Consider the following 13,935-nt stretch of genomic DNA (forward strand, 5'->3'; position numbering starts at 1 on the left):
GGTTCCCCGGCTTAAATGACTAATTATTATCCACAATGGAACTGCTTCAATAGGAGAGACTGAGGCAGCACCACACAGCCCAAAGGTGAATGCCTTTACCAGAGAGGTGGCAGATCCCTCTTCAAATCACTTCTCCTCATGAGGTGAAAGGGGGACTTAAGCCGGAGGTTTCTGAGGTGAGGACCCTAATGAGGCTAAAAGTTACAAGGGAGGCCCTTCCCACATCAGCCTGGCGTCTTTAAAAAAAAAGAAAAAAAACAAACACCTTAGGTACCTACCTTCAAGAAAGGCATCACAGCTGAGAATAGTTAGAAATGCTACCCCCCTCCCCCCCGAAGCCTGGACTCACACACCTATCTCAGTGAGAAGGGTGAGGCTTAGCAAACACCCCTCTTGTTGGCATCTCCTGTTGGTGAGCTCAGGCAATTCCCCATCCAGCATAAACGCTTTTGTGGATCCCATCCTAAGGCACCTAACTCTTCCCATTCATTGCATAGGAGCGTAGGCACATAAATCAGGCTTTGTGGATCACAGCATTGTTCCTAGAAAAAAAGAAAAGGAGTACTTGTGGCACCTTAGAGGCTACAAATTATTTGAGCATAAGCTTTGTGCAAATGCATCCGATGAGTGAGCTGTAGCTCACGAAAGCTTATGCTCAAATAAATTTGTTAGTCTCTAAGGTGCCACAAGTACTCCTTTTCTTTTTTGCGAATACAGACTAACATGGCTGCTACTCTGAAACATGTTATTATGCAAAACATTGTTCCTGTGATTTAACAGGAACCTAAAAATTAGGTGTCACAATGCTGAGCATCACACTACTTAAGTACCTTTGTGAATCTAGGCCATGGTCACTGCAAATTTTATATTTTGTATTTTTCATATAAACTCATTTTTATTTTAATAATTCTATAATTGCTTCCTAGCTCTTGACTATTATCCAATGTCAGAGAAGGTTAGATGACTACCAAAAGGTGTTCCCCTAATGAGGTCATAAATCTGTAATCATTACATGTGGCATCTTCTCCAATGCCTGCTTATTCACATCCTGCCTGCAAATGTTCCTATCTTGTTAATTAAGTCGTAGTTGGAGCATAAGAAAACTACCAAGGATTTTATTAACATAAAGAATGTGCTATGTCAAGTCTTACTGAGTTTCACAAATCATTACTTTGCAATTTGGATGTAAATTGCTAGGTCTATCTCTGGGCTTTGTCTAATTCTTCTTTATTATTACTAAATGGTTCTATTATCATCTTTACATCAATAACTCACAAATCCACTTTCCATTCCTGATCTGGCTCTCTTCATCCACTTCTGCATCTCAGCCTCTCTCTGTGACATCCCTCTACATCTTATAATCCACTTGAACAAGTAAAGCTGAACTTATTTTTCCACTGAAATCCTCCCATCCTTTATCACTATAAGGCAGAGCGGAGGATATCTGAATTACAAACTGAAGTCAGTGTCATGTAACTTAATTCAACACCACCGTCCTCTCTTTCATTCAGGCCTCTATCCTTGGAAACTCACATGGTTAAAGTTAAGCAGGTGCTTATGCACTTTTCTGGATCAGGACTAGGGTGCTCAACACTTTGCAGAATCAAAGCCTTAATGACTACACAAGATTAGAAGATAGTGGAGAATCAGGACCATTGAATGCAAGTAGCTCTTTGAACAATATTACCTTTATCTCCTCTCTCTCCTAAGAATCCAGGTTGTCCTTGGGGTCCAGGAAGACCTTGATCACCAGGTTCTCCAGGCTGACATTCCATGATTCCATCTAAAATTGGAGTAAAATAATAAAGAACATTATTCTCCGAGTACAATTTTTCATAATAGTACAGTTCAAGTCAGTGTCACTTCTCCATGCATTATTATGAACAATGGTGAAGTAGCTATAGGTTGATTGTGACCACGAAGAGGAGCAAATTCACATATTTATTTGTCAGCTATTATGGAAATTAAGGGATAAAATCAATAGGGGTCTATAGAAATGTAATCAAGTTCTACAGATGTTACTCTAAAAACCTATGGAATTATGGACAAGTGGCAGTCTCTCCATATTAAGATGGCAAATAACTTCCATTTAAAAACCCAGGCTTTTGTCAGCTATAACTTTGGCTTACAAAACAGATAATACTTTATTTAAAATAGAACATATTTTTACATTGGAGGCCAAGGAGGATGTTTCTGAAAGTCTGAAAAAAGTTCAACAGATTTAGTTACAGTTACATTTAAAAATTTGAAATCTCATTTTTGTCTTAGGTTTCTTTGGCTCTTTCTAGATCCAAAGCAGCTTGTTAATAACCTTCCAAATTTTTCATGTCATTAAATTTCCCTAAAAACTCACATACTACACTGGACGCTCGCTAGAATGCGTGTCTATATAGCGCGAATTCGCATATAACGCGATTGCAGCCATGGATCCCAAATTTAATTACTTTAATTGGAATTCATTTTAATGCGGTCCCTGCATTAACGCAATACCGCACATGGATCCCAAATCCGGCGTTCTAGCGAGGGTCCGGTATATATATATTTGAAGAAAGCAGATATTTTAGGACCAGGAGTAAGAAAACAAAGGAAAAGGTTCACCAGAACTTCAGGTCTGAACACAAAAATAATGCTCCCTATGTTGGGTTTTATTGCAGGGTTCCTGAGTCAATATAATTTGACATCATTTTGACTGAAGTCTCTAGCACTACACCCTATATTCATCCTAGTAATATTATTATGATATGATTATGGCATAATTATGATGAATTTTCTACAAGATGGATCTCATTGGAAAAAAGACGGTGACTTATCTCTCGTAACTGTTGTTCTTTGAGATGTGTTGCTCACGTCCATTACAATTACGCGTTGCGTGCATGGACATTGGAAACTTTTTCCCTTAGCAGCTCCCATTGGGATGGCATAGGAGCCCCTAGAGTGGTGCCCTTATTGCATTGTATATAGTACCCTGCCAGCCCGGCCCCCTTAGGTTCCTACTTGCCGTTGACTCCGACAGAGGGGATGCAGGGTGGGTATTGTAATGGACAAAAACACAACTTGAAGAACAACAGTTACAAGATGTAAGTAACCATCTTTTCTTCTTCGAGTGCTTGTGTCATAAATATAAAGGGAAGGGTAAACACCTTTAAAATCCCTCCTGGCCAGAGGAAAAATCCTTTCACCTGTAAAGGGTTAAGAAGCTAGGATAACCTCGCTGGCACCTGACCACAATGACCAATGAGGAGACAAGGTAGTTTCAAAGCTGGAGGGAGGGAAAAACAAAGGGTCTATCTCTCTGTGTGATGTTTTTGCTGGGGATAGAACAGGAATGGAGTCTTAGAACTTAGTAAGTAATCTAGCTAGTATGCATTAGATTATGATTTCTTTAAATGGCTGAGGAATAGGCTGTGCTGAATAGAATGAATATTCCTGTTTTTGTGTCTTTCTTGTAACTTAAGGTTTTGCCTAGAGGGATTCTCTATGTTTTGAATCTAATTACCCTATAAGGTATTACCATCCTGATTTTACAGAGGTGATTCTTTTTACCTTTTCTTATATTAAAATTCTTCTTATAAGAAATTGAATGCGTTTTTCATTGTTCTTAAGATCCAAGGGTTTGGGTCTGTGGTCACCTATGCAAATTGGTGAGGATTTTTATCAAGCCTTCCCCAGGCGGGGGGGGGGGGTGTGTGTGTGCAAGGTTTTGGTGAGGATTTTGGGGGGAAAGATGTTTTCCATACAACGCTTTCCCAGTAAACCCAGTCAAACATTTGGTGGTGGCAGTGGAAGTCCAAGGGCAAAGGGTAAAAGAGTTTGTACCTTGGGGAAGTTTTAACCTAAGCTGGTAAAAGTAAGCTTAGGAGGTTTTCATGCAGGTCCCCACATCTGTACCCTAGAATTCAGAGTGGGGAAGGAACCTTGACAACTTGTTCATGTCCATTCCAATTAGGTGACTTCCAAGCTGACCATCGGAGGTGGGTAGGAGTCAAGGAATGATTGATTGGACGACAGCTCTGCCGACTGCTGCATCATCTCTGGCCTGCTGTTGACGGCATAGTGGGCTGTGAATGTATGCACTGAAGACCAGGTAGCTGCTTTGCAGATTTTGTGGATGGGTATCTGCGCCAGAAAGGTGGTTGAAGATGCTTGCGCTCTCGTCGAATGGGCTGTGATTGCGGGAGCTGGGACCTTAGCCAACTCATAGCATGTGTGAATGCAGTCTGTGATCCAGGACGAGATGCACTGAGAAGATACTGGAGGGCCCTTCATTCTATCGGCTATGGCCATGAAAAGTTGGGTTGATTTGCGAAAAGGCCTCATGTGCTCTATGTAGAACGCTAAGGCTCTTTGAACATGTAGCGTGTGCAAGCTCTGCTGCTGCGGGCTCCTGTGAGACTTTGGAAAGAACACTGGCAGACAAATGTCCTGTCGCATGTAGAACTAGGAGACCACCTGGGGAGAGGAATCTAGGGTGCGGTCTAAGTTGCACCTTATCCTTATTAAATACCATATAAGGTGGTTCAGAGGTGAGAGCCTTTAGTTCAGACACTGTCCTTGCCAAGGTAATGGCCTCCTAGAACGCTACCTCCATGAAAGGTAGAGGAGGAAACAAGTGGCCAGGGACTCAAAGGGTGGGCTCATGAGCTTGGAGAGGACCAGGTTCAGATTCCAGTTTGGTACTGGTGGTTGAGAGTAAGGGTATACCCTTTCCAATCCCTTAAGGAAAAGCACCACCCTGGGATTTGAGAACACCAAGCACCCAGATTCCCCTGGATGGAAAGCTGAGATAGCCACCAGGTGTACTCCGATGGATGAAAGTGATAGGCCTTGTTGCTTGAGGTGAAGCAGATAGTCCAGAATAACTGGGATAGATACCTGGAGCGGTAACAGATGTCTGGGTTCACACTAGCAGGAGAACCTTTTCCACTTGGCCAGTTAAGTTGACCTGTGGAAGGTTTCCTGCTGCCAAGAAGTATTTGTTTCACTGGCTGAGAGCACTGGCTCTCCATCAAGTTTAGCCATGGAGCTTCCAAGCCATGAGGTGCAGGGACTGTAGGGTCGGGTGGAGGAGGCACCCGCAGTCCCGAGTGATCAGGTCCCATTACAGGGGTAGAGCTATTGGGGTGTCTACTGATAGTTCTAGGAGTGTTATGTACCAATGCTGACGTGGCCAGGACGGAGCAAGCAGGATCACCATTGCTTTGTCCCTGCGTATCTTGAGCAGGAGCCAGTGGATCAGCAGGGTTGGAGGGAAGGTATACTTCAAGCCCTCACCCTTTGAGGTGATACAAAGTCCCAGAGGAGAAGAGCCTTGCGGCAGAGGGGTGAGGAGTGAGCTCTGCCCTGTTTGTTTATGTAGAACATGGTGGTGGTGTTGTCTGTCAGGACTGTCATGCTGTGACCTTGCAAAATGGTGTGAAAGGTTTGACAGACCAGATGAACCGCTCTGAGCTCCTTCAGGTTGATATGGAGGGGTATCTTGTCCTGTGACCACAGACCTTGTGTTCTCAGATCCCCTAGGTGTGCATCCCAACCCAGATTTGATGCGTCTGTTACTAGCATCAGTGAAGGCTGGAGTGCGCCAAAGGGGACTCCTGCACAGACTACTGGTTGATCCAGCCATCAACGCAGAGACTCTCAGACTTTCCCGGGTACCGTTACTATCATGTCCAGGCTGTCTTGTGCCAGGCAGTAACATGATGCGAGCCATGCTTGTAGGGGCCTGTGCCTCAGTCTGGCATGCTTGACTACGTAAGTACAGACTACCATATGCCCTATTGGCTTCAGGCAACCCCTGACAGTTGTGGTGGGATATTGTAATATCGTCTTGACAATTTGTTCTATGGCCTGAAACCTGGGTTCTGGGAGGCTCACCTTTGCCTGTACTGACTCCAGGAGCGCCCCTATGAATTCCATCCTTTGGGTCGGTACAAGTGACGACTTGCTTATGTTGAGAAGGAGCCCCAGTCTGTGAAAGGCGTCCCTGACCAGTGTAACATGGGACTGCACCTGATCTTTGGAGAGTCCTGTCAGCAGCCAATCATCGAGGTACAGGTACACTCAAACTTGTCTCTTGCGCAAAAAGGCCGCCACCACCACCATGCACTTGGTGAACATGCGGGGTACTGTGGAAAGGCTGAACGGAAGCACCATGAACTGGTAATGCTTGCGGTTTATCACAAACTGTGAGAAGCGTCTGTGTGCCGGATGGATGGCAATGTGGAAATAGGTGTCCTTCATATCGAGGGCAGCGTACCAATCTCCCGGATCCAGTGATGGGATGATAGTTCTTAGGGAGACCATGCGGAACCTGATCTTGACCATAAATTTGTTGAATCTGCGAAGGTCTAGAATGGGTTGTAGACTTTGTCTTGGGGATTAGGAAATAATGGGAGTAAAATCCCTTTCCCCTTAGCTCCTGGGGAACCTCCTCCACCACCCCATATTGATAAGCAATCGCTCTTCCTTCACAAGTAGTTGCTCGTGAGAGTGGTCCCTGAAGAGGGACGGGGACAGGGTGGGATGGAATGGGGAGGAAGGGAGGGAAGGAGGAGAACTGGAGGGAGTATCCCACCTGCACCATGCGTAGGACCCAGCGGTTCAACGTTATACAGAACCGTGCATGGTAGAAGCGGGATAGCCGGTTTAAAAACTGTGGGGAGGGATTCTGGGACTGGATTGGTAGGCTGTCCTCATGTGTGCCTTCAAAACCCTTAATTGTTTCTGGGCTGGGGCTTATTTGGGCCTCGGTTAGACATGGTGTTCGACGGTCTACATCTATTATTTTTGCCTCGCCTGCAGTAAGGGTCTTGTCTACGGCAAGGTTGGCATTGCCTCTGCTGTGGAAGTTGAGGCCTGAAGGGCTTCCTCTGGGTTGCTGGTGTATGCATCTCCAGGGATTTCATCGTAGCCCTGAAATCCTTGAGGCTATGCAGCTTGGAGTTCGTTTGCTCCGAGAAGAGGCCAGAGCTTTTGAAGGGGAGGTCTTGCAAAGTGTTTTGGACCTCGGGAGGGAGGCCTGACACCTGTAGCCATGCTGAAAGCCTCATAACCACTCCTGAGGATATGGTTCTGGCCGTAGAATCGGACGATTCGAGGGAGGCTTGCAGGTGTTTTGGCTACTGCTTTCCCTTCCTCAATTAGCGCAGAAAATTGCATGTGAATCCTGTGGCAGGCGATCCTTAAACTTGGACATAGCATTCCAAGTGTTGAAGTTGTGTCTGTTAAGGATGGCCTGGTGGTTCGCTATCCTGAGTTGCAGGCCTCCTGATGAGTAGACCTTCCTGCCAAAGAGGTCCAATAGTTTGGCCTCTTTGGATTTTGGTGCCGAGGCTTGCTGACACCACCAGGGAGCAGGGTGGAGGGTGGGAGAACAAGAATTCATAGCCCTTAGATGGGGAAAAAGTATTTTCTCTCCACTCCCCTGGCCGCCGGGATAATAGAAGCCGGGGTTTGCCACATAGTCTTATAGTTACTCTGGATAGTCTTAATCAGTAGCAATGCTACCCTTGAGGGACCTTCCGGAGCCAAGATATCAACCATCAGATCCTCCGGCTCGATGGCCTCTTCGGCCTGAAGTCCCATGTTAAGGGAAATTCGGCAAAGAAGTTCTTCATGGGCCCTGTGGTTGATAGGTGGGGGTCCTGACACAGATGTACCCGCCACTGCTTCATCTGAGGAGGACGAGGACATGTGCTGCAGCTGGTTGCCATCATCCTGACCTTCTTGTAGTCCCTCATAGTCCTGGGCTGTGTCGGGACCTATCAAGGCTGTCGCCTCTTGAGAGGTAGACTGTGCCTTCGGAGGTCTTGGGTCATGCCTCTCAGTAATGGTGCGGGCAATGGGCCTGCCTCTGTCGGCTGGTCTGGGGGATCTGATGTCAGCCTAGATAGCGTGGACTCTCTTGCCCTCGAGGTGTGCTTATATGGCGACCTTGAGTGGTGTCGCATTGAGTACACAGATCTAGAGGCTCTAGAAAATGTGCCCTGTTGTTGGTGGTAGGCCCATGAGGTCCAAAAGGGCCACTGCCCCAGAGGCGGACACTGCGTCTGCCAGGCTGTGTAGGACTCTCTGCTGGTCATGATCCAGCGCCTGCTATAACTCGAGTGACCTGAGTCGGCTTCAGAGTCTGAAGAGGCTGAAAGGAGGACCAAGGTGGTGCCGATGATCCTTGGGCCACTGTGGGATGCCGAGAGGTGCAGGCCGGGGACCTGTGCTGAGAGGATCGGGACAGTGAGCAGTACTGGCTATCCCAAGACCTGGACCAGCCAAGTCCATACAGTGCCGGGGAAGTGGCTGGTATCGTGCTTTGGTGCCCAGCGACTGAGGGCGACATGGAGTGGTGCCAGATCCTCAGTGGGGGCACCGACCGTGGTTCTTCATCTGGTGCCTTAACCTCATGTGGAGTTGTCGGTGCCAGGGAGTATTACTGTGGCAAGTTCAAATGGGAGCGGTGCCATGTGCGGTGACCTCAAGCAGCGCACCACTGCCGGTTTCTCTCTGGACGGCACCCGCCTCACCAGTGCCGGAAGCTTCTCCCTGCATTGGAGGGGATTGGACGCCAACAGTTCGATGGTCCTTTGCAGCCTCAAATGTGTCAGGCATGGACGGGGGTTCCAAGACTTCCTCTAGACACTGGTCAGTGCTGAAGTCGCTGGGCGCCGGATTCAACGGTGCCTGTGGCACCGGAATCAATGGTGCTGTCTCCTGGTGGGAACCAGAGTCCTATCTCTGAGCGGTAGGAGCTTCTCTGACTGTCTTGGTCGCTCTTTGAGGGGAGCATCCCCTTTCCCCTTTCTTATGGCGCTTGGCTGGTGCCGGGGAGCTTGAGCAGTGCCGGGGCTGGTTGGCTCGTCTCAGTGCCAGTGATTTATGGTGCCTGGGATTTCTAGACCCTGGTGTTGAATCATGCGCTTCTCACCGAGGAGCTTGGACCCAGTAGCGGGTGGTCTGAGGCCACTGGTTATAACGTGGCCTCCATGAGTAGCTGTTTAAGATGAAAGTCTCTTTCTTTCTTAGTACAGGGCTTAAAGGCCTTGCAAATTTTGCAGTGCTCAGCCTGGTGTATCTCCCCCAGACACCTAAAGCAGGAGTCGTGGGGGGACTGTTGGGCATAGACTTGTGGCAGGTAGCGCAAGCTTTAAACCCCTGGGCTTGTGGTATGCCCCGCAGCCCAAGGCTGGTGTCTGGAACTAAATCCCAGTCACTTCTAACTAAAACTGTACCTAACTAACTTATTAACTATCTAACAACAAACTGTCTAGTTGGTAAAAACTAGATTGCTAAGGGATCACTCGCAAGCGAGAGACCATGTTCCAATGCCTTCATGGACGGTAAGAAAGAACTGAAGGGGCATTGGGCCAGCAGGTTACTATATACAGCACCATGAGGGCACCACTCTAGGGGGCTCCTCTGCCATCCCGACGGGAGCTGCTAAGGGAAAAAGATTCCGACGTCCATGCATGCGATGCACGCACACCTAATTGGAATGGATGTGAACAAGCACTCTAAGAAGAAGTTATGATTTCATAGAATGATAGAACTATAGAAGATTAGGGTTGGAAGAGACCTCAGGAGGTCATTTTGTCCAATCCCTTACTCAAAGCAGGACCAACACCAACTAAATCATCCCAGCCAGGGCTTTGTCAAGCCGGGCCTTAAAAACATCTAAGGATGGAGATTCCACCACCTCCCTAGGTAATCCATTCCAGTGCTTCACTATCCTCCTAGTGAAAGTGTTTCCTAATATCCAACCTAGACCTCCCACACTGCAACTTGAGACCATTGTTCCTTGTTCTGTCATCTGCCACCACTAAGAACAGCCAAGCTCCATACTCTTTGGAATCTCCCTTCAGGTAGTTGAAGGCTGCTATCAAATCCCCATCACTCTTCTCTTCTGCAGACTAAATAACCCCTGTTCCCTCAGTCTCTCCTCATAAGTCATGTGCCCCAGCCCCCTAATTATTTTCATTGTCCTCCACTGGACTCTCTCCAATTGGTCCACATCCCTTTTGTAGTTGGGGGACCAAAACTGGACGCAATACTCCAGGTGTGGACTCACCAGTGCCGAATAAGGGGAATAATCACTTCCTTCGATCTGCTGGCAATGCTGCTACTAATACAGCCCAATATGACATTGGTCTTCTTGGCAACAAGGACACACTGTTGACTCATGTCCAACTTCTTGTCCACTGTAATCCCCAGGTCCTTTTCTGCAGAAGAGCTACTTAACCAGTCGGTCCCGAGCCTGTAGCAGTGCATGGGATTCTTCCTTCCTAAGTGCAGGACTCTGCTCTTGCCCTTGTTGAATCTCATCAGATTTCTTTTGGCCCAATCCTCAAATTTGTCTAGGTCACCCTGGACCCTATCCCTACCCTCCAGCGTAACTACTTCTCCCCACATCTTAGTGTCATCTGCAAACTTGCTGAGGGGGTAATCCATCCCATCAACCAGATCATTAATAAAGATGTTGAACAAAACTGTCCCCAGGACCGACCCCTGATGCACTCTGCTTGATACCAGCTGCCAACTAGACATCGAGCTGTTGGTCACTACCCATTGAGCCCAACAATCTAGCCAGATGTCTATCCACCTTATTGTCCATTCATCCAATCCATACTTTTTTAACTTGCTGGCAAGAATACTGTGGGAGACCGTATCAAAAGCTTTGCTAAAGTCAAGATATACCACATCCACCGCTTTCCCCATATGCACAGAGCCAGTTATCTCATCATAGAAAGCAATTGGGTTGGTCAGGCATGACTTGCCCTTAGTGAATCTATGTTGACTGTATCTGATCACCTTCCTCTCCTCCAAGTGCTTCAAAATAGATTCCTTGAGGACTTGCTCCATGATTTTGCTGGGGATGGAAGTGAGGCTGACCGGTCTGTAGTTCCCTGGGTTCTCTTTCTTCCCTTTTTTAAATATGGGCACTATATTTGCCTTTTTCCAATCTTCCAGGACTTCCCCTGATCACCACGAATTTTCAAAGATAATTGACAATGGCTCTGCAACCACATCAGTCAACTCCCTCAGCACTCTTGGATGAATTAGATCTGGACCTATGGACTTCTGTATGTCCAGATTTTCTAAATAGTCCTGAACCTGTTCTTTCACCACTGAGGGCTGTTCACCTCCTCCACATACTGTGATGCCCAGTGCAGTAGTCTGGGAGCTGACCTTGTCTGTGAAGACCCAGGCAAAAAAAGCATGGAGTACTTCAGCTTTTTCCACATTATCTGTCACTATGTTGCCTCCCCCATTCAATAAGGGACCCACACTTTCCCTGACCTTCTTCTTGTTGCTAACATACCTGTAGAAATCATTCTTGTTACCCTTCACATCTCTTGCTAGCTGCAACTCCAATTGTGCGTTGGCCTTCCTGATTACACCCCTGCATGCTCTAGCAATATTTTTGTACTCCTCCTAGTCATCTGTCCAAATTTCCACTTCTTGAAAGCATCCTTTCTGAGATTAAGCTCACCAAAGATTTCACGGTTAAGCCAAGCTGGTCGCCTGCCATATTTGCTATTCTTTCTGCACATTGAAATTGTTGGTTCCTGCACCATCAATAAGGCTTCTTTAAAATACAGTCAGCTTTCCTGGACTCCTTTCCTCCTCATATTAGCCTCCCAGGGGATCCTGCCCATCAGTTCCCTAAGGGAGTCTAAGTCTGCTTTTCTGAAGTCCAGGGTGCTTTTCTGAAGCCCAGATCAGTATATTTGCTGAATATGATTATCCTATTTGTATGCATGTATCATTTTTGTACCCAAAGTTATGAATATTGACTATGTATCTGTATTTCATAGTTACACCTGGGCGACATCCATTACACTAGATGCTTCCAGTCTAGATAGCTGGTTGTGAAGGGCCTATTCAGGGTAATAGGCCATTAGGGAAAACAAAAGGCCTTAGGAGAAGCTTATTCCCCACTGGGTGAGCCTTCCTGAGACTGCTCCAGACAACCTGTAAGAAATGGCTGCTATGACTCAGGAGGGCATGTGACCAAACTACATGACACTGATCTCCATTTTGCGTACCTGTATTTTCCACAAACTGGGCTGGGAACTGACTTTGAAACAAAGGATTCCCGCCATATGTTAAAGCTATATAAAGTGGTAATTCATATCTGATCTATCTAGTATTTTAGGCTTAGTTTGTGGTTTTGTTTATTTGCTAGATAATCTGCTTTGATCTATTTGCTATCACTTATAATAACTTAAAATCTATCTTTTGTAGTTAATAAACTTGTTTAATTTTTTAATCTGAACCAGTGTGCCTTTGACTGAAGTGTCTGGGGAAAATCTCAGCTTGGTTAACACAAGCATATTGTGCATATTCCTCTCTATATTGAGGGAGAGGCGAACTGGGTAATAAATTCATACAGATTGAAGTTTTGACCAGGACAGGGCGGTACAGCTCTGGGGTCCTATGCAGGGAAGCTGGGGGTTATTTTGGCTGTAGTCTTTCTATTGTTGGCTCATGCAGTGGCTGATCACAGCTTGCATGCAACTGCAGCTGGGTGTGTCCCTGCCTCCGTAAATCCTGGTGGGAGTGTAGGACTGGAAGCAGTCCGCTGCTTGTCACAGCAGCACAGTACTGAGAGGGAGCTCAGGCTGGTAAGTCAGAGAAACCTCAGTGGTACCCCAGTTCCAGGTAGCACCGCGGGGGGAACACATCACACAACATATTACAACAAACACACAAAACAAGTCCAGGAAGTAAAAATCAGTTTTGCGTTATGCATATATTTTGTGAAAACTGGTAAAATGAGGTGGAGGGCTTTTTGGTCAGTATTAAGGTTTTACAGTAATGAACTATGCATTGCTTTTCTTTTGATAAAAAAAATTTTATTATGTGGGCAGTATAATATTTATAGTGTCTTTAACTATTTATTTTCTTGTTTATAAGTGTTTGGGTTTTGTAATGATGCCATAAGGAAATATATTATCACTAAGCAACTTTAACTGTTTTTTTAAACTAAGTTTTGTTGGTTTAGGAATTTCATAGAGAATGACATTCCTTTCTATAGCTTATTAAGCCATCTGGAATTCCATAGCAAGGATATTGTCCTCAATTTCTGTAAAAGGTTGAAAAAATCTCCACAATCTATAGGATTTTATCATTAGGGGATCCTCAGTTGCAAAATCTCCTCCCCACACTATTTCAAAAAGTTTATCTCTACCACAATAATTTAGTAATACCTGATACGTACATCTCTTTTCAAGTCTGCTGAAGAATTGCAGACAAAATACTATTGTCTTTATGTCATGATTACATTTTAGCTACAGCGCAATAACATGTTAGTGTTTAATTTTAAAGGCATATAATTGAACAAGGTAGATAATAAAACAAATGAATTTGAATTATATCCGTTTGCCTAAAAATATAGCATCATTTTTAATCTTCAATTTTTATTCTTTATCCAAGTGTGATGGGGCTTAACCCCCATCACCTGCAAGGCTAGCAAAGATTCTGTTATGTTTGCATTGTCATTCTTCAGTAACAAACAAACAAACAAACAAACAAAATCAGACCCAGCTCAAACAATTAAAAATCTGTAATTTAAAATCCAAATAAAGACTACAGGGAATGCTACTAACAAGTGATATAATTCAACATTAACATTTCATGTTGAACAAATTTGTCTATAAACACTATTTTAAGGCACAAATGGCTGAGAGCTAACTGAAAGCATATGGGAGAATACTGTGGTGGAATTATAAAGCAGAAAATTAGGATGGAGAAAATGAAAACGTCAACATCTCTCTAATGTTTGTTTAATGAACTATTAATGTGTCCCTAGGTAGCAATTAACACTGAAATATATCCTTGCTTATTTGTAATTATCTACTACTTATTTTATGTTGACTGGAAAGTACTATTCATAATTAAGTGCAAATGTATATTACAATCTGCCTAGTCAAATACTTCCTAGTC

General features: G+C 45.2%; 1 protein-coding gene across 1 annotated transcript in view; it reads right to left on the minus strand.

Annotated features, from left to right (window-relative positions):
* Window positions 1-13,935, minus strand: part of COL4A1 (collagen type IV alpha 1 chain) — a 227,669-nt gene that overhangs the window by 52,288 nt on the left and 161,446 nt on the right. Inside the window, 1 exon segment of the mRNA XM_038392118.2 lies at window positions 1,688-1,783. Within this exon segment, the coding sequence (XP_038248046.1) occupies window positions 1,688-1,783 (96 nt within the window).

The sequence above is a fragment of the Dermochelys coriacea genome, chromosome 1, assembly GCF_009764565.3.
Source record: "Dermochelys coriacea isolate rDerCor1 chromosome 1, rDerCor1.pri.v4, whole genome shotgun sequence".
NCBI lineage: Eukaryota > Metazoa > Chordata > Testudines > Dermochelyidae > Dermochelys > Dermochelys coriacea.